This window comes from Oncorhynchus mykiss, chromosome 27, assembly GCF_057628025.1.
Source record: "Oncorhynchus mykiss isolate SJ-2025 chromosome 27, ASM5762802v1, whole genome shotgun sequence".
In the NCBI taxonomy this organism is placed as follows: Eukaryota; Metazoa; Chordata; class Actinopteri; order Salmoniformes; family Salmonidae; genus Oncorhynchus; species Oncorhynchus mykiss.
This window is the reverse complement of record NC_143048.1, coordinates 42,453,458-42,472,860: the sequence shown is the minus strand read 5'-3', so window position 1 is coordinate 42,472,860 and position 19,403 is coordinate 42,453,458. Positions and strand designations below refer to the sequence as shown.

The window sequence follows — 19,403 nt, the reverse complement described above, 5'->3', positions numbered from 1 at the left end:
TGGGAATCGCTTCCTTTTAGGTGGTTGTAGAATTTAACGGCTCTTTTCTGGATTTTGATAATTAGTAGGTATCGGCCTAATTCTGCTCTGCATGCATTATTTGGTGTTCTACGTTGTACACAGAGGATATTTTTTGCAGAATTCTGCATGCAGAATCTCAATTTGGTGTTTGTCCCATTTTGTGAAGTCTTGGTTGGCGAGTGGACCCCAGACCTCACAACCATAAAGGGCAATGGGCTCTATGACTGATTCAAATATTTTTTAGCCAGATCCTAATTGGTATGTTGAAATTTATGTTTCTTTTGATGGCATAGAATTCTCTTCTTGCCTTGTCTCTCAGATCGTTCACAGCTTTGTGGAGCGCTGATGTTTAGGCCAAGGTATGTATAGTTTTTTGTGTGCTCTAGGGCAACAGTGTCTAGATGGAATTTGTATTTGTGGTCCTGGTGACTTGACCTTTTTTGGAACACCATTATTTTGGTCTTACTGAGATTTACTGTCAGGGCCCATGTCTGACAGAATATGTGCAGAAGATCTAGGTGCTGCTGTAGGCCCTCCTTGGTTGGTGACAGAATCAGCAAACAGTAGACATTTGACTTCAAATTCTAGTAGGGTGAGGCTGCGTGCTGCAGACTTTTCTAGTGCCCGCGCCAATTCGTTGATATATATGTTGAAGATGGTGGGGCTTAAGCTGCATCCCTGTCTCACCCCATGACCCTGTGTGAAGAAATGTGTGTGTTTTTTGCCAATTTTAACCGCACACTTGTTGTTTGTGTACATGGATTTTATAATGTTGTATGTTTTACCCCCGACACCACTTTCCATCAATTTGTTTCGCAGACCCTGATGCCAAATTGAGTCGAAGGCTTTTTTGAAATAAACAAAGCATGAGAAGACTTTGCCTTTGTTTTGGTTTGTTTGGTTATCAAACATGGTGTGTAGGGTTAATACATGGTCTGTTGTATGGTAATTTGGTAAAAAGCCAATTTGACATTTGCTCAGTACATTGTTTTCATTGAGGAAATGTACGAGTCTGCTGTTAAGGATAATGCAGAGGATTTTCCCAAGGTTACTGTTGACACATATTCCACGGTAGTTATTGGGCTCAAATTTGTCTCCACTTTTGTGGATTGGGGTGATCAGTCCATGATTCCAAATATTGGGGAAGATGCCAGAGCTAAGGATGATGTTGAAGAGTTTTAGTATAGCCAATTGGAATTGAGGATACCATCAATACCACAGGCCTTTTTTGGTTGGAGGGTTTTTATTTTCTTCCTGTAACTCATTCAAGGTAATTGGAGAATCCAGTGGGCTCTAGTAGTCTTTAATAGTTGATTCTAAGATTTGTAGTTTGTCATGTATATGTTTTTGCTCTTTATTCTTTGTTATAGAGCCAAAAAGATTGGATAAGTGGTTTACCCATACATCTCCATTTTGGAGATGTTGTTTGTTAAGTGTTTTCCAATTTTCCCAGAAGTGGTTAGAGTCTATGAATTCTTCAATTACATTGCGCTGATTTCTGACGTGCTGTTCCTTATTTTTCCGTAGTGTATTTCTGTATTGTTTTAGTGATTCACCATAGTGAAGGCGTAGACTCAGGTTTTCCGAGTCTCTATGTTTTTGGTTGCACAGGTTTCTCAGTTTCTTTCTTAGATTTTTGCATTCTTCATCAAAGCATTTGCCATTGTTATTAATTTTCTTCGGTTTTCTATTTGATATTTTTAGATTTGATAGGGAAGCTGAGAGTTCAAATATACTGTTAAGATTTTCTATTGCCAAGTTTACACCTTCACTATTGCAGTGGAACGTTTTACCCAGGAAATTGTCTAAAAGAGTGTCATGACGTTGGCCTGGGGGTTGGTTTATGACTGTCATAAATACCTCTTCCCCCCTTTTTCCTCTCTCTACCCTACTAAGGTTGCATTTGCAAAACCCCTTGGTTAACATAGAGATTCTGGGAACGTCAGAATGTGGGGGGAAATTAACTATATTCTGGTAATCCGAACAGTTGAACATATGCAGTGGTACTTAATGAATATGATGTCAGTTCGGTTGTCATCTGAAACATTCTCATCAATGATAAGATGACATAAACTCTACAGTGGAAAGTCTATAAATCAGAGTTATCAGATTCACATGGAATTGTTGTTCAATTTAAATGTGTGAATATTATATTATTTGTGATGGGATGAAATGAGATTTTAGCTTCTAAAATGTAAGATGTGGGTTTTCATAAGTTAGGGCTGCTCACTCAGTGGCCCGCCCACGTGAAGAGACAAAGGCTGTAAAACTTCAAACACACCCTCCTCTTCCTTCCTATATAAGCTCTTGACTACAACATAACTTTCTGTTCCGATGAGGTAGGATGACGATCCTATGTCAGAATGGTTCAGATAAAACTACAGAACGAAGCCAATATCAGCATGAGCTTTGGTTACGAATGGTATGAACTTTGAACTCTTATTCACGACTGAAGTGATATCTCCTAGCTGTTGAGTTAGCGACCGCAGCTGCAAACGCAGGTTAGGAAGGAACAGACAGAGTATCCCATCTACCAAACAATGACGTTACTACAACTTATTCAAGTGACCACCAGAGACATTCTTCAAATGACAGAGGACTCTGTTTGGCAACACGGCCTTCCATCTACCACCAACCTACTGAAGCGCAGCTCAGAGTAAATATTTATTGCATTTTCCTTTTTCCAAATGGGCGGTAATTTAGAATGCATAAGATACTGTATTTACGATAGCACAGCTTCGCCCTTTGTTCCTCAGTCTTCCCGCTCTTTCACTCAAACCCTGCCCCTTTTCTTTTGTGTAACAAGCTGTCATATCTGTTCCGCCCGCTAAGGACGTTTCCTATGACGTAAAGAATTATCCTGGTATAATGAATTATTTGTATATGTTATTCTGTGTGATTAGTTAGGTATTTAGTAAATAGATAATTAAACCCAATTTTGTATTGCTGATTCAACTTGTTAGCCAGGATTCTTGCAGATAACCAAGAATTTACAACTTTCAGAATATGAGACTGAAGTAAGATGACGATTAATGTTGACTGCTATTGATGTAAAATATTGCTAAATCTTTAAGAGTTTATTCGGAAGATAACAGCTCTATAAATATTATTTTGTGGTGCCCGACTCTCTAGTTAATTACATTTACCTGATTAGCTCAATCAGGTAATATTAATTATGGAGAAAGTATTTTATAGAATAGCCTGTCATAGCAATTAATCCGGCATAGCCAAAGACACGACAAGACATTGAATTTGTTGTTGCCGAATTGTTTTTTTGGTAGGTTTCCAAACTGCATTCCTTCCATCTATAGCATTTCTTAATGTTACTCAGTTCCTTTGGCTTTGATGCCTCATGATTGAGTATTGCTCTGTTCAAGTAGACTGTGATTTTGCTGTGGTCTGATAGGGGTGTCAGTGGGCTGACTGTGAGCGCACTGAGAAACACTGGTTTGAGGTCAGTGATAAAGTTGTCTACAGTACTACTGCCAAGAGATGAGCTATAGGTGTACCTACCATAGGAGTCCCCTCAAAGCCTACCATTGATTATGTACATACCCAGCGTGCGACAGAGCTGCAGGAGTTGTGACCTGTTTTTATTGGTTATGTTGTCATAGTTGTGCCTAGGGGGGCATATATGGGAGGGAATGCTGTCACCTGCAGGCAGGTGTTTGTCCCCCTGTGTGCTGAGGGTGACAGGTTCTTGTCCGGTTCTGGCATTTAGGTCACCACAGACTACATGTCCCTGGGCCTGGAAATGATTGATTTCCCCCTTCAGGATGGAGAAGCTGTCTTCTTTAAAGTATGGGGATTCTAGTGGGGGGATATAGGTAGCATACAGGAGGACATTTTTCTCTGTTAAGATCATTTCCTTTTGAATTTCCAGCCAAATGTAAAATGTTCCTCTTTTTGATTAATTTAATGGAGTTAGTTAGGCCTGCTCTATACCAAATTAGCATAACCCCTGAGTCCCTTCCCTGTTTCACACCTGGTAGTTTGGTGTTATGGGACTACCAGCTCTCTGTAACCTAGAGGGCAACCAGTGGGTCCGTCTCCTCTATACCAGGTTTCTTGCAGGATGACAATGTCTGTATTACCGATTTCTTTGGTGAAGTCCAGGTTCCTGCGCTTTAGGCCAAAGGCAGATGACCTCAGGCCTTGGATATTCCAGGATGATATAGTGAAGGCCTTTTGTTCCATAAAGTGTCCAATGTTGTTGGTCGTGGTTTGGCCTCAGGCCAGTAAGTGTGAGCAGAGCCTGCTGAGCATCTGGTACATGCCATTGGCTTGAGTGAGTGTAAGAGTGGGGGTTGGGCCTGCTTGCCCGGTCACTCCCTGGGCATATGTGTGACTTCCATGTTGAGGCCCTCTTTGCGGGCGGGGGGGTGCATGGGGTGGGCAGGAGTGGCATAGGTCTGATCTGAGGGGGCCTAAATGGGGTGTGGGCATGGTTGACGTGAGGGGGTGTTGATTGGTTGGGGTGGGGTTGTGGATGTGTCTGGGGGTGCTGTGGTCTGGATGTAAGTCCTCTTGGCGTGGGTCCTCTATGTGGAGGTCCAGGGGGGGTCCTGCAGGTCTTGGAGGGTGTCTCGCTGGTCTGGGTGGGGTGTCTATTGATCTGTTGCTCCTGTGTGAAGTGTTGGGGAAACGTTTGAGAGCGATGTCCTCTAGAGTCTGGGCAAAGGCGGGCACTGCTGCCTTGTAGAGGTGGACCTGGTCATAGAGGCTGTTCAAGTCCAGGGTGGAGTGGTGAGCCAGGAAAACATTTGATTTTGAGGCACAGTCACGGGAAATACTTGCGTTTACCCGCTGTATTGAGGCAGGGTGGAAGTCTTTTCGTGGTAGCAGGGTGGAGATAACCACTTGTGCGTTGGGGAAAGTAGAAGAAGCCTTTTCAATCACTCCCTTCAGTGCAGTGGCCACCCTTTCCTGCTGTGCTCTCAGATCGTTTGTGCCTGTGTGTATTATTATGTGGATGGGTGAACCTAGCTGGTCCTCAGACAGAAGGTCTAGGGCGCGCTGGGTGTTTGGACACCAGAGTTTAGACACACTGTGTTTGGGAAAAAGTTTTTTTCTTCTATATATTTCCAATTTGAGTCCATAAGGAGAACAATCTGTGTCTTGTGTTTGTCCTCAGTGGGTGTGGGGGGGTTGTCAGAAGGGCTATCAGGGTGGCTGACAGGGGGGGTGCTCAGAGGGGGTGAGAGCCGCTGGGCTTGGGGTTTTTCTTTAGTCTATTCTGCTGTGATGTCGACTCTATGGTCAGGGTCTGGTGTGGACTGTTCTGCTGTGGTGTCGAGACTTTTGTCGGGTGCTGAGGTGGGCTGTTCTGCTGGCTTCTCTGTGGGGGTGGCCACCTCTCTAGTGGGTTGTTCTCTGTCACACACCATCCCCCTCAACCTCTACTCCAGCAGTCTGATCCTCTCCTCTAGTTCTCTGTTCTGCTCCTGCTCCTGCTCTTTCTCCTGTTGAAGTTGTCTCACCACTGTCCAGAGTGCAGATATGTCTCTCTCCACCTCTGGTTAAGGGGGTGTTGTTGTGCTGGACTGTTGTCTGGGTCTGTGCTGACTGGAGTGTAATCACCTGCTGTTCCAGCTCCACCTGCCTTACCTCCAGCTGGGGGAATTTATCCTTCATTTCAATGAGGGAGTAGTAATCTGTGCTTATTTTCCACCATCATTTGCAAATAAATTCATAAAAAATCCTACAATGTGATTTTCTGTATTTTTTTCTCATTTTGTCTGTCATAGTTGAAGTGTACCTATGATGAAAATTACAGGCCTCGCTTCTTTTTAAGTGGGAGAACTAGCACAATTGGTGGCTGACTAAATACTTTTTTTCCCCACTGTATAATGAAGAGGTCTGGTCTGACCAGCTTGGGGTATCTTTATCAAGGGAGTTTTTCCTTGCTGTGAAAGTCCAGCTGAAAATGTTTGGGGTTACCCTGTACCATTACTGTTCCGGACTTACAGAGGTTTATATTAGCTGACTCAGAGTCCTCGTTGTCAAGTATCCTGAGTTTCTACCCCTCGCTACCCCCCCCTCCCTCTCTTAACAAAGGGGTAGTGTGCTAATATAGCACTATGCCATGCCAGGGGATGGTTTGTGTGGAAGATAAGGTTGCTGATGTTCCCATTTCTGTAATAGTCAGCAAAAAGTGTCTCTTGATTTTCCATAAGGAGCTTCATTTTGTAATATTTTCTTGCCTTAACATTCTTTACATACACAGGGTACTATATTTGAATTACCTCTGAACAGCAGGAGGCAGCTTCTAAGGCCTCTCCATTTGGTTGGGGTAGACTGTTTGACTCTCCTCACTTGACATGTCAGTGCTAGTTGAAGCTATATCAAGCCTGGCAGAATTATGTTAGCATTCCGTTCTTATAAAGTAATGTCATGTATTTTTCTTCTTCTTCTCTCTCTCTCTCTCTCTCTCTCTCTCTCTCTCTCTCTCTCTCTCTCTCTCTCTGTCTCTCTCTCTCTCTCTCTCTCTCTCTCTCTCTTCCTCTCTTCCTCTCTCTCTCTCTCTCTCTCTCTCTCTCTCTCTCTCTCTCTCTCTCTCTCTCTCTCGCTCTCTCTCTCTCGCTCTCTCTCTCTCTCTCTTCCTCTCTTCCTCTCTCTCTCTCTCTCTCTCTCTGCATGCTGCGAGTGGTTGGTGCATGCCGGGAATTGTTTGAGTGAAGGAGTGCACATGTTGTGGAGATTTAGTTATTCACAACTTTCTTTTGGTTTTCTATTTCTTGGCATTCTTTTGGTTTTCTTCTGTGCATGATCAAGGTTATTATTTTTGTTGTGGTAGAATTAAGTATTTTGTTTTTCGTATGGTAATGACCCTGATTTTGGCGGGGATGGCAGCCCGAATGGGGATGCCGTCCCTGTCACTTCGGCATGGCTTTAGGTGTGTTAGTGAAGCTACTGTCACGGTGGAGGAGTTTCTAGTCGCCGTAGGAGAGAAGGTAGGATATGAGAATGTTGCTTATGCATCCCGGATGAATAAAGCGGTGGTGGTATTTCTTAAAGAAGAGTGTCTTGTTGATCGGATGGTTGAGCATGGTGTACTTCTTAAAGAAGAGTGTCTTGTTGATCGGATGGTTGAGCATGGTGTACTTCTTAAAGAAGAGAGTCTTGTTGATCGGATGGTTGAGCATGGTGTACTTCTTAAAGAAGAGTGTCTTGTTGATCGGATGGTTGAGCATGGCGTACTTCTTAAAGAAGAGTGTCTTGTTGATCGGATGGTTGAGCATGGTGTACTTCTTAAAGAAGAGAGTCTTGTTGATCGGATGGTTGAGCATGGTGTACTTCTTAAAGAAGAGTGTCTTGTTGATCGTATGGTTGAGCATGGTGTACTTCTTAAAGAAGAGTGTCTTGTTGATAGGATGGTTGAGCATGGCAACTTGTATTAGAGGGAAATGTTATGCTGCAGGAAAGTATTGTTGTAGAAGGTAAGGATGTATCTGAAGAGCCAGTTCCTCAGACTGGTGAGCAGGTGCCCAGTACGAGTGCTGGGGTAAAGGAGGGGGTTCATGTGGAGCTAGGCTCCCAGGTAGTGGAGGAGGTGCCCAGTACGAGTGCTGGGGTAAAGGAGGGGGTTCATGTGGAGCTAGGCTCCCAGGTAGTGGAGGAGGTGCCCAGTACGAGTGCTGGGGTAAAGGAGGGGGTTCATGTGGAGCTAGGCTCCCAGGGAGTGGAGGAGATGCCCACTATGAGTAATGAGGTACAGGAGGGTTTTCATGTGGAGCTAGGCTCCCAGGTAGTGGAGGAGATGCCTGGTACAAGTGATGAGGTGCAAGTGGGGAGTGTTGAAAGGGATGTGGGGAGTCAGGTGTCTGTGGCCTCAGCTGAGGATCAGGAGAAGGATATGGATATCTCTTTTGACATGATAGCTGCTGGTGAGGACTCAATTTATGATCTAGAGGAGGTATATTAGTTTCTGGATCAGACTTTTGGGAAATCTGTCAAATTGGCAGATTATTTTGATGTTGATAAATTTGTGAGGTCAGCTGTGATATTACAGAAGACGGTGGGGTTAGACCAATTGAGTGAGAAGAAGCAGTTTCGCTTGAGGAAATGTATTACTGCTGTTGCAGCAACAAAAGGTGGTGGGAAACGTGGTCAGGTTAATTAAGAGAATATTTAAATAATGATGATGATCATGCCTCATAGGGTGTCTTTTTTCTCTTTGGTTTCTCTGTGGTTTCTTCTGCTTTCTTTTCTCTTTTTTATATGGAGGTACTAAGGGTAGGTTCTCTCAATATTAATGGGGGAAAGGACAGGAATAAGAGGGCTTGGGTATTAGAAGTAATAAAACAGAAAAGGCTTAATGTAGTTTTCCTACAGGAGACACATAGTGATGAGGAAAATGAGGTTGACTGGGGTATGTGGTGGGAGGGGCAGGTCAAGGGTCGGGTTTTATTGGTCAAGGTGGATGTTATGTTTTTTTTATTTTTTATGTTTATGCTCCTATTGAGGGTACAGAGCGTATTGCTATATTTGATCAAGTAAATGAACCTTAAGACAGTGTGATCAAGAGGGGTGTATGGTTTTAGGGGGTGACTGGAACTGTACAGTGGATTTGACTGTTGATTGCACCGCTGAAGAACCTCACCTGTGGTCAGCCACTTGCCTGTCTGGCCTATTAACTGAGTTTGAGCTTTCTGATGTGTGGAGAGTAAGGAATGCAAGAGTTAGGCAGTACACATGGCTAAAAATGAATGAAGGTCATGTCAGTGCAGCAAGGTTAGACAGGTTGTATGTATTTGAGCAATACTGTAGTAGGGTTGGAAAGTGTGCCATTACTCCTGTTGGTTTCTCTGATCATCATATTGTTACTGTTGATATTCACTTGTCCTGTCCACGAAGGTCATCACCTTACTGGTATTTTAATGTTAAATTGTTACATGATGTCATGTTTTGTGGCAGGTTTTTGTTGTTTTGGGAAAAATGAGGGGTTATAAAAGGGAATTTTGAGTCCTTGAGACAATGGTGGGAGGTTGGGAAGGCCCACATACAAGTATTTTGTCAACAGTATACTGCTCTGTCTCAAATTGAAGTTAACCTCTAGCGACGAGCAATCCCGTATCCGGGAGCGTAATCATAGCCTCAAGCTCATTACCATAACGCAACGTTTCCTATTCATGAAAATCGCAAATGAAATGAAATAAATATATTGAAACACAAGTTTAGCCTTTTGTTAACAACACTGTCATCTCAGATTTTCAAAATATGCTTTTCAACCAAAGCTACACAAGCATTTGTGTAAGAGTATTGATAGCCTAGCATAGCATTAAGCCTAGCATTCAGCAGGCAACATTTTCACAAAAACAAGAAAAGCATTCAAATAAAATAATTTACCTTTGAAGAACTTCGGATGTTTTCAATGACGAGACTCTTAGTTAGATAGCAAATGTTCATTTTTTCCAAAAATATTATTTGTGTAGACAAAAGAGCTCCGTTTTGTTCATCACGTTTGGCTAAGAAAAATACCGGAAAATGCAGTCACTTACAACGCCAAACTTTTTTCCAAATTAGCTCCATAATATCGACAGAAACATGGCAAACGTTGTTTACAATCAACCCTCAAGGAGTTTTTCACATATCTATTCGATAATCTATCAGTGGTGGCAGTTGGCTTCTCATCAGAAGCAAACGGAAAAATACTGCAGCTGGAGATTACGCAATAATTGCAACGGAGGACACCAAGCGACCACCTTGTAGATGTAGTCTCTTATGGTCAATCTTCCAATGATATGCCTACAAATACGTCACAATGCTGTAGACACCTTGGGGAAAACGTGGAAAACGTAAGCTGACTCCTAGCTTTTTCACAGCCATATAAGGAGTCATTGGAATGAGGCGGTTTCAAAAAATGCGGCACTTCCTGATTGGATTTTTATCTGGGTTTCGCCTGTAACATCAGTTCTGTGGCACTCACAGACAATATCTTTGCAGTTTTGGAAACGTCTGAGTGTTTTCTTTCCAAAGCTGTCAATTATATGCATAGTCGAGCATCTTTTCGTGACAAAATATCTTGTTTAAAACGGGAATGTTTTTCATCCAAAAATTAAAAGAGCGCCCCCTATATCGAAGAAGTTAAAGAGACTATCAAGGCCCTTGAACAGGACATCAAATCTATTGAATTGAAGCTGCTCACTCAGAACGACCCTGGACTAGTCATGAACTTACTAGACAAGAGACATGAACTGAGGTCGTTTCTGCATGAAAGAGTGAAGGGTGCCTTGATTAGGTCTCGTTTCACTTCCCTCAAGGATATGGATGCTCCTAGCGCTTTTTTAAAAACCTAGGACAGTCGACATTGCAACGTAAACAGGTCTGCCTTCGTCTCCCTGATGGGAAGGTGACCACGGATGACATTGAAATGCGTCAACATGCCGTGGATTTCTACTCGGCCCTCTATAAGGCGGAGGATTGTGACTCTCTGTGTACTGAACAGTTGTTACACGGTCTTCCTCAATTGGGACCTGAGCAGAGAGTCGCATTGGACTCTGACATTACACTGCAAGAGCTGTCCACAGCAGTTATGCAGCTCTCAACAGGCCGAGCCCCTGGCATCGATGGTTTACCATCTGAGTTTTATAAGCACTTTTGGGGGTCTATTGGGGAAGATTTTTATGAAGTGGTGTTGGGAATCTTTTCATGAGGGTTCTCTTTCTGTATCCTGTCAACGTGCTGTGCTTTCACTGTTGCCAAAAAAGGGGGTTTTGGCTCTCATAAAAAATTGGAGATCTGTTGCCTTGCTGTGCGCAGAATACAAAATTGTTTCTAAATGTCTCTCAAACAGGTTGAAAGAGTATCTGGGATTGTTGATCCACAAGGACCAGTCCTACTGTGTACCTGATCGCTCTATTGTTGACAACTTGTTTCTGATAAGAGATGTTTTAGACATTTGTAAACTGTCTGATGTAAATGTGGGTTTACTTTCTTTGGATCAGGAGAAGGCTTTTGATCGTGTGGACCACCAGTACTTGTTTAAAACAATGAAATCCTTTGGGTTTGGGGATGTTTTTTTGTATTGGATGAATTTACTGTATGCTGGGGCCTCGTGTATGGTGAAGGTGGATGGTGGTTTGAGTTGCCCTATCCCTGTCCAAAGGGGCATCAGGCATGGATGCCCAATTTCAGGGCAGTTATATAGTCTGGCGATTGAACCAATGCTTTGTTTTTTAAGAGCGAAGCTTACTGGTTTCTCTGTGCCAGGTGTAATGAAGGTTCCCACAATAGCACTGTCTGCGTATGCAGATGATGTGAAAGTTTTTATTATAGGGGGTGAAGATGTTAAGGTCCTCTCAAATGCTTTAAAGGTGTATGAGGGGGCCTCCTCAGCTAGAGTCAATTGGGGAAAGAGTGAAGCGCTGTGGGCAGGTCAGCTTCAAACGGGGTCCGCTCCACGGTTACATGGGGGGCTTCAGTGGGGCAGAGATGGAATGAAGACTTTGGGAGTTTTTCTAGGCTCCGATGTCTTTCAGAAAATGAACTGGGAGGGTGTAGTGGAGAAAGTGTGTGCCAGACTGTCAAGGTGGAAATGGGTGTTGCCCCAGCTGTCCTATAGGGGACGGGTCCTGGTAGCTAATAATCTTGCTGCTTCTACCCTGTGGCACAGACTAATAATTTTACAGCCACCAAAGGGTCTGATACAAGAGCTTCAGAGGACCCTTGTCAATTTATTCTGGTCTGGACAACACTGGATCAAAGCTGCAGCCCTGTATCTGCCACTGCACGAGGGTGGGCAAGGCCTGGTGGACATTTCCTCTAGGATCATTGCTTTCCGGCTCCAAGCAGCCCAGAGATTGTTGTACAGAGACGGTTCTAGCTGGGTCGAAGCAGCCTACATATTGATGAGGAGAGTGGGCTGTTTGGGCTTAGACAAACATATTTTCTTCTTAAAGCTGCAGGGGGGTGATTTGACTGGCCTGACACCATTTTATGAGTCTGTTATACAGGCTTGGAGGGTTCTTGTCAAGTCCCGTAAGGCCTGCACGCCACCAGGGATGTGACTTTTTGAAGACCCTCTTTTCCACAACACTGCCATCCAGTCCTGTGTTCTGGGCTCAGCCAGCCTACGTTCATGCCTGTTAGGCGTGGGGTGTACCAAGCTGGGTCATCTGATGCGGAGCAGGAGCAGATCGTTGGAGGAGCTGGGAGAAAGAGCGGTGATCCGATCATCTCGCCTACTGAGGAAGGTCGTCGCTGAGGTCTGCGACTCCTTGCCAGTGCTTAATCTGCAGTATGTGACTGATCTGTGGAAGGAGGGTCTGGATTATGTGTTCCCTGCACTGATTGTTAGTGCTGCGATGGGGGCATTCGAGGAGGATGTGGGGATGCTGCTTTCCTTCGATACCCCGGAGCTGGGGGAGTTCAAGGAGGTGGGAAAGAAGGCCATGTACAGAATATGCGTAAAGGTGTCCCATGCCTCTTCCCTGGAAGGGGTAAAATCGACAAGGTGGGTGGGTGTGCTTGGTCCAGGTGCCTCTCCAAAAGGCTGTTGGCGATCATTATACAAACTGCCTATTGATAAGAGGACAGCTGACCTCCAATGGAGTATAATACATGGAGCTATAGCCACCAACATGCATCTGGTACACCTGGACCCTACTGTTCGGGAGGGGTGTCCATTCTGTGCTGAGTCTGAATCTCTGGCACATCTGTTTTTACTGTGTCCCAGGTTGGTCGGGATGATTGAACTGATCACTGATTGATTCTCAACGTTGGGAGAGGTTTTCTATTCCCAACTGTATATATTTGGGCCAAAGTACAGGTTCAGTCAAAAGGATGTAGTTGTGCTGTTTAATTTTGTGTTAGGGGCAGCAAAATAAGCGATATGGAAGACCCGAAAGAACAGTATTCGGGGACAGGGGTCTGTGGATGTGGTGGGAATGCTCGAGGGAATGTTGGCAGCGAGACTAAGGGTTGAGTTTTCCTATTATAAACTTGTCAACAATATTGATCTGTTTTTGAGTATATGGGGTATTCCGAGGCTGTTGTGTTTAGTTACTGTGGAGGAGGAATTAGAATTGTGTTTTTAATTGATGTGTAACTGTGGTTTTGTATGAGTATTTATTGTGTGGTGGGCCCCCAGACCCAATAAAGATTATTTAAAACTCAAACTTTCTCTCTCTCTCTCTCTGTCTCTCATGCTCTCTCTGTCTCTATCTCGCTCTCTCTGTCTCTCTCTCACACTCTCTCACTCTCTAATCCATTTAGCCACAATTAATAAAATAATTTATAGTACAGTATGATGTAATATCTGTCTGAATGGGGACATCAGATGTTGTTGAAGAACAGAAACTGTATCTCTTGTGCTACACATTACCTTCAATAACATCACCCTCACAGGCTTTCTCCAATTACCCCCAATTACCTGCTCCCCAAGTTATCCTCCAATAACAAGTCCCCAATTAACCCCCTCCTGCCCCGTCCTCCCTACAAGCACCCCCTTGTGGCCGCGTGCTTGTTTTTTAGCCAGGGGCTAATTTCTCCCTATATCAGCAGCTCCCCTTCTCTCCTCTTCCTCTCCCTCTTTCACTCTCACACTCTGCAGGAGATGCGAGACTGACAGAAACTCATCCTCTCTCTCTCTATGTCTGGCTCACCAGGATAAGGCTTGCTGTGGCCAAGTAGGGCAGAGGTAGAACAAGATTTTGTGTGTCAATCGCTGTTTTTTCACATCTGGTTACAGGTGTCTATGGTGTATATCTTCACTGATGGCACTTTTTGTTAATATCATTCTGTTTACAGAGTGTTCTGTCTGCAAGTTCTTGGTTTGGTCTCTCTCCAACAGGTGACGGAACTCTCCCAGTCTTCGGCCTTGTCTCTCTCCAGGTGATGAGCCTGTGTGGTTGGCTGTGGCTGCTCTACTGTCTCCATGTCCCTGGGTCTGTCTGGGGTCTGGATGGCGGTGGAGAGGGGGCTTGTCGGCTGATAGCTAAGCCCATCTCGGGCAGTGTTTATCAGGCAGGAGATGTGGTCATTGGGGGCCTGTTCCCCATCCATGTGGAAGCCCCTCTGCCAGAGCAGGAGTTCAGGAGCATTAAGGGAAATTCTACCTGTACAATGTACGCAGCTTGTGTGATAGCAGCTTTTTGTCATTGTGTTTTCCCTTGAAGGTAATGTGTATTCAGCTACCTCATATCTCTCCGTTTCTTCCTTTCTTCTGTCTGTCAGTTTCAAACAGCGTGCTTACCGCTGGCTCCAGACTATGATCTTTGCTGTGGAGGAGATTAACCGTGACCCAGCCCTCCTGCCTAACCTCACCCTGGGGTTCCTGGCTGCTGACACATGCCGGTCAGATGGCACCACCCTGGGGGCAGCCCTAGCCATGGTGACCGGCAAGGAGGCCTCCGTGGTGGGCACAGAGTGTGGCACTACCCCTGAGGTTCCCGTCATCATCGGGGATCCCCACTCCTCAGCTTCCATCGTGGTGGCACAGACCCTCGGGCCGTTTGATTTACCCATGGTGAGGCAGGGGTTGGATTACAGGTTGGGATGAGATGATGACTCTTCTCACATTACATTTCCATCTCTATCTAGATTTCTCTGTGACCAACTTTTACTTTCCTTCTCCCTCTGCTCTCCCTTGACTCTCTCTCTCTCTCCCTCTCTCTGTCGAACTTACTCTCTGTCTCTCCCTCTCACTTTGTTCTCTCCCAGGTGAGTTACTTTGCCACCTGTGCGTGTTTGAGTGACACCTGGAGGTACCCCTCATTCTTCCGTACAGTACCCAGCGATGCCTTCCAGGCTCGGGGCATGGCCAAGCTGCTGCGTCAGATGGGCTGGGTGTGGGTGGGACTGGTGTCAGAGGATGATGACTATGGCAAGTTTGGGGTTCAGCTGCTTCTCCAAGAGCTCCAGGGATCTGGGGTGTGTGTCGCCTACTCTGAGGTCCTCCCCAAGGTATGACCTCACTCTGATGATCAGACAATAAACTCTCTCTTTTGCTATATCTTTCTCTCTCTCTTTCACACTGACTTCTCTCTTTCCCCCTCTCTTCCAGTCTAACATAAACGCTCTCTCTGATATTCTCTGACTCTCTTCCCTTTCTCTCACTGATGGTCATCCCCAAGTTACCGTCTAAGAGAAAGATCAGGCACATTGCGGACACCATCAGAGGATCTACTGCCAGAGTGGTGGTGGCATTTGTAGGATTCACGGGTCATGCAGAGGTGAGCAGTTACCAATCAGAGTATTGTTAATGATTTGTAACACAGCTGTAGCAGTGTCCTTGTGTCTTACCATGTCTTGATGCCCTTTACAGACACAATCATTTCCTTATTGATAATCATGCATTTCATCTTGACTATCTAGATCTCTTTAACAATTTCATTCTCCAGGCCCTGATGGAAGAGGTTGTCCGTCAGAACATTACAGATAAGCAGTGGATTGCCTCAGAGGCCTGGGTCACCTACTCTACTATCGCCGCCCCGACAAACATGCCCTCTTTTGCCGGGACAATCGGTTTTGCCCTGAAGAAAGCTGACATTCCCGGCCTGGGGCCTTTCCTAACACGCCTCCATCCAGACGGGGATTACCAGAAGTCCGACCCCTTCCTGAGGGAATTGTGGGAGGAGATGTTTGGGTGTTCTCTGGGGGTAGACCTCAGTGTGACGCTGTCATCCAGGCGACAGTGTACTGGGTCAGAGGTCATACGTGAGGGAGACTTTACACCTACATCTCTGTTTTTTGTCCTGATTCCCATTGTTATCTCAGTAAAATAAAGTGTCTTTCCTAGGTGAGGGGGAGAGCCAGTATGCTGATGTGTCTCAACTGAGAGGCAGCTATAATGTGTACAAGGCTGTGTACGCCATCGCCTACGCCATACAGGATATGATGGCCTGTCGACCAGGGGACGGAGTCTTTAATGGTGGACAGTGCCCTGATATCAGGAACCTTCAGCCCAGCCAGGTGAGGATAACATGTTGATCTGTTTTCAAGTTAAGAACATTAATGTTTCCAGTCAGGATACAGTGAAAACACTTTGTAAGGTTTGAATACTAAAGAACAAAAGCCACAACTGGTTCTAACTCTTAATCCTGTTCCAATGCCCTTTTCTCTTTGAGATTGTTCATTACCTGAGGGGAGTGAACTTCAGTACTCCTGTGGGGGAATCTTTCCACTTCGACATTAATGGTGATCCGCCTGCCTCTTATGACATCATCAACTGGCATGTGACCCCCGAGGGGACGGCAGAGTTTGTCCAGGTCGGACATTTTCTGTCCTCTGAGGGATCGGACGACCAGTTTCACATCGACATGGATAAAGTGGTGTGGGGTGGGGGCAGCGGAGATGAGGTGAGAACTGTTCAGTTTGGTGTGTGTGTGTGTGTGTGTGTGTGTGTGTGTGTGTGTGTGTGCGTGTGTGTGTGTGCGTGTGTGTGTGTGTGTGCTTGAGTGATAGAGAGAGATTTATTGAGTTTTTCACCCTGAAGCAGACATTCAGAAAAAAAAGAAAGACATTAAGAAGACCAAATAAATAACGGGAATGGTATCTCAGCCAGAAAGTCAACATGACACTGAACGGTATCTTTTTTAACTAGGCAAGTCAGTTAAGAACATATTCTCATTTAAAATGACGGCCTACCCCAGCCAAACCCTGAAGAAGCTCTGAATCATGGCCAAATGTGAAATTGTTCGGATTTGAACCAGGGACTGTAGTGGTGCCTCTTGCACTGATATGCAGTGCCTTAGAATGCTGAGCCACTCAGGGGGAACATGATACTGAGATGTTTGATTTGAGATGTTTGTATGGTCATATTCCTGACATAGTCTCCAGAGGGGCCCAGCAAGCCTGCCTGTCTGTGTAATAATGATGATAATAGCGATGATGATGATAATAACTTCCTCTCCCCCATCTGGTAGGTCCTTGTGTCTGTATGCAGTGCTGACTGTCCCCCTGGTACCAGGCATGCGGTACAGAAGGGGAGGCCTGTGTGCTGCTTTGACTGTCTGTCCTGTGCTGAGGGAGAGATCAGCAACACAACAGGTAGTCTATCAACTGTTCTGATTCCAATTCATATTTTTCCTCAACCCTGGTTGGTCCTTATTTGGACTCCTCATTCTTCTTCCTTCTCTATCAGGGTCAGTTGAGTGTATTAGGTGTCCAGAGCGGTTCTGGTCCAACCCTGATCGTACGGCCTGCATCCCCCAGCTGGTGGACTTCCTCTCCTACAGCGACACCATGGGCGTCATCCTGTCTGTCATCTCAGTTTCCGGGGCAACACTCACAGCCGGTGCCCTGGCCACCTTCCTCTACCACCGTCACACGGCCCTGGTGAGTTGAATCATATGATCATTTATAGAGGTACTGGACAGAGATGAGATTGTGTAATTTGATTTCTGACATCACTCAGTCTAATTTATCTTTCTCTGTCTCGTTCCAGGTGAAGGCCAACAACTCTGAGCTCAGCTTCCTGCTCCTTCTGTCGCTCAAGCTCTGCTTCCTGTGTGCTCTCGTTTTCATTGGCCAGCCGAAGCCGTGGACGTGCATGCTGAGACACACCCTGTTTGGTATAAGTTTTGTGTTCTGCATCTCCTGTCTGCTCAGCAGGACTGTGGTGGTGCTGGTGGCCTTCAGGGCCACTCTGCCTGGAGAGAACCTGATGAGATACTTCAGCCCCACCCAGCAGAGGATGGGTATCTCACTCTGCACACTCATCCAGGTGAACATCTAGTTTTTACTGTACTCTATGGGAATCTAGTTGTTTCCTTCATTGACCATATTATTTGTTTACTAGATACCTAGTTTTCCATCCACCTCCGTTCCCTTACACAGGTGCTGATCTGTGTGCTGTGGCTGGCCTTAGCTCCACCCCGACCTGCTGAGAGGAGGGGCAGAGAGGGTCGGGGCCCGAGGGTCGTCCTGGAGTGTGAAGTGGGCTCTGTGGTCGGCTTCTCTCTGGTGCTGGGCTACATCGGCCTTCTGGCCTCCCTCTGTCTCATTTTAGCCTTCCTGGCCAGGAAACTCCCAGACAACTTCAACGAGGCCAAGTTCATCACGTTCAGCATGCTGATCTTCTGTGCCGTGTGGATCTCCTTCATCCCTGCCTACGTCAGCTCTCCTGGGAAGTACACAGTAGCTGTAGAGATCTTTGCCATCCTGGCCTCCAGCTTTGGGCTGCTGTTCTGTCTGTTTGCTCCAAAGTGTTACATCATCCTTCTGAGACCAGAGAGAAACACCAAGAAACACATGATGTCCAAATAGAAACCACCAAGAAACACACGATGTCCAATTAGAAACCACCAAGAAATACATGATGTCCAATTAGAAACCACCAAGAAACACATGATGTCCAATTAGAAACCACCAAGAAACACATGATGTCCAATTAGATACCACCAAGAAACACATGATGTCCAATTAGAAACCACCAAGAAACACATGATGTCCAATTAGAAACCACCAAGAAAGAAATCATGTCCAATTAGAAACAACCAAGAAACACATGATGTCCAATTAGAAACTACCAAGAAATACATGATGTCCGAATATTAACTTAAACATACTCACATCATGATTTAGGGCTCGTTGATATTCATTTCAACATGGGAATGTCCATTCTGTTTGGAAACATTATTTTCCTGCTATTCCTTCACTTCACTTTGTTAATATTAGTATGTGTTCTTATAATGTGTCAGAATGAAACACGTCTATATGAACAATCCAATAAAGATGACTTAGTGTCTACTCATGCTGGAAGAGTTAGTATTGAGTCTGTCTGACAGAACTTAGACCCCCTACACATGATTCCTTCGTCACCCAGTCAGTGTGTAAGTGTGAGTGTGTGTGTGTGTGTGTGTGTGTGTGTGTGTGTGTGTGTGTGTGTGTGTGTGTGTGTGTGTGTGTGTGTGTGTGTTTGTGTGTGTGTGTGTGTGTGTGTGTGTGTGCATATGAGTGTGTCTGTCCCTCATCGTATAAAAAAATGAAAACAGGCACATTCCACTGTCTGCTTACCCACTGTGGGACCCTCTCCACTCCCCATCACTCCCTCTTTATACCCAAGAAGACTCAAGGCTGTAATCACTGCCAAAAGTGCTTCAACAAAGTACTGAGTTAAGGGTCTGAAAATGATGTATATGTGACAGTTCAGTTTTTTTTATATATAAATTTGCATTCATTTCTAACAACCTCTTTTTGCTTTGTCATTGTGGGGTTTTGTGTGTAGATTTACAACGGGAAAATAACCATTTAGTCATTTTTAGAATAAGGCTGGAACGTAACAAAACGTGGAAAAAGTCAAGGGGTCTGAATACTTTCCGAATACACTGTATGTTCTCATATTTCCAGAGTTGCAGGAGGGCTTTGGAAACCCATGTATGTATTTTTGACACCATATATTCTACATATTGTGGAAGAACATGAACTACTTTGGAGACACG

At 45.0% G+C, this 19,403-nt stretch overlaps 1 protein-coding gene across 1 annotated transcript; it reads left to right on the top strand.

The window, feature by feature from the left end:
- The first annotated feature begins 14,268 nt into the window (after positions 1-14,268).
- LOC110507280 (extracellular calcium-sensing receptor-like) lies at positions 14,269-18,717 on the top strand. Its single transcript, XM_021587164.3, has 10 exons — positions 14,269-14,488; positions 14,683-14,925; positions 15,096-15,194; positions 15,363-15,678; positions 15,761-15,933; positions 16,089-16,319; positions 16,887-17,010; positions 17,105-17,298; positions 17,408-17,686; positions 17,800-18,717. Exons 1-10 carry the CDS (start codon positions 14,351-14,353, stop codon positions 18,226-18,228), a joined length of 2,226 nt encoding a protein of 741 aa, XP_021442839.3. The 5' UTR covers positions 14,269-14,350; the 3' UTR covers positions 18,229-18,717.
- The last annotated feature ends 686 nt before the right edge of the window (positions 18,718-19,403 follow it).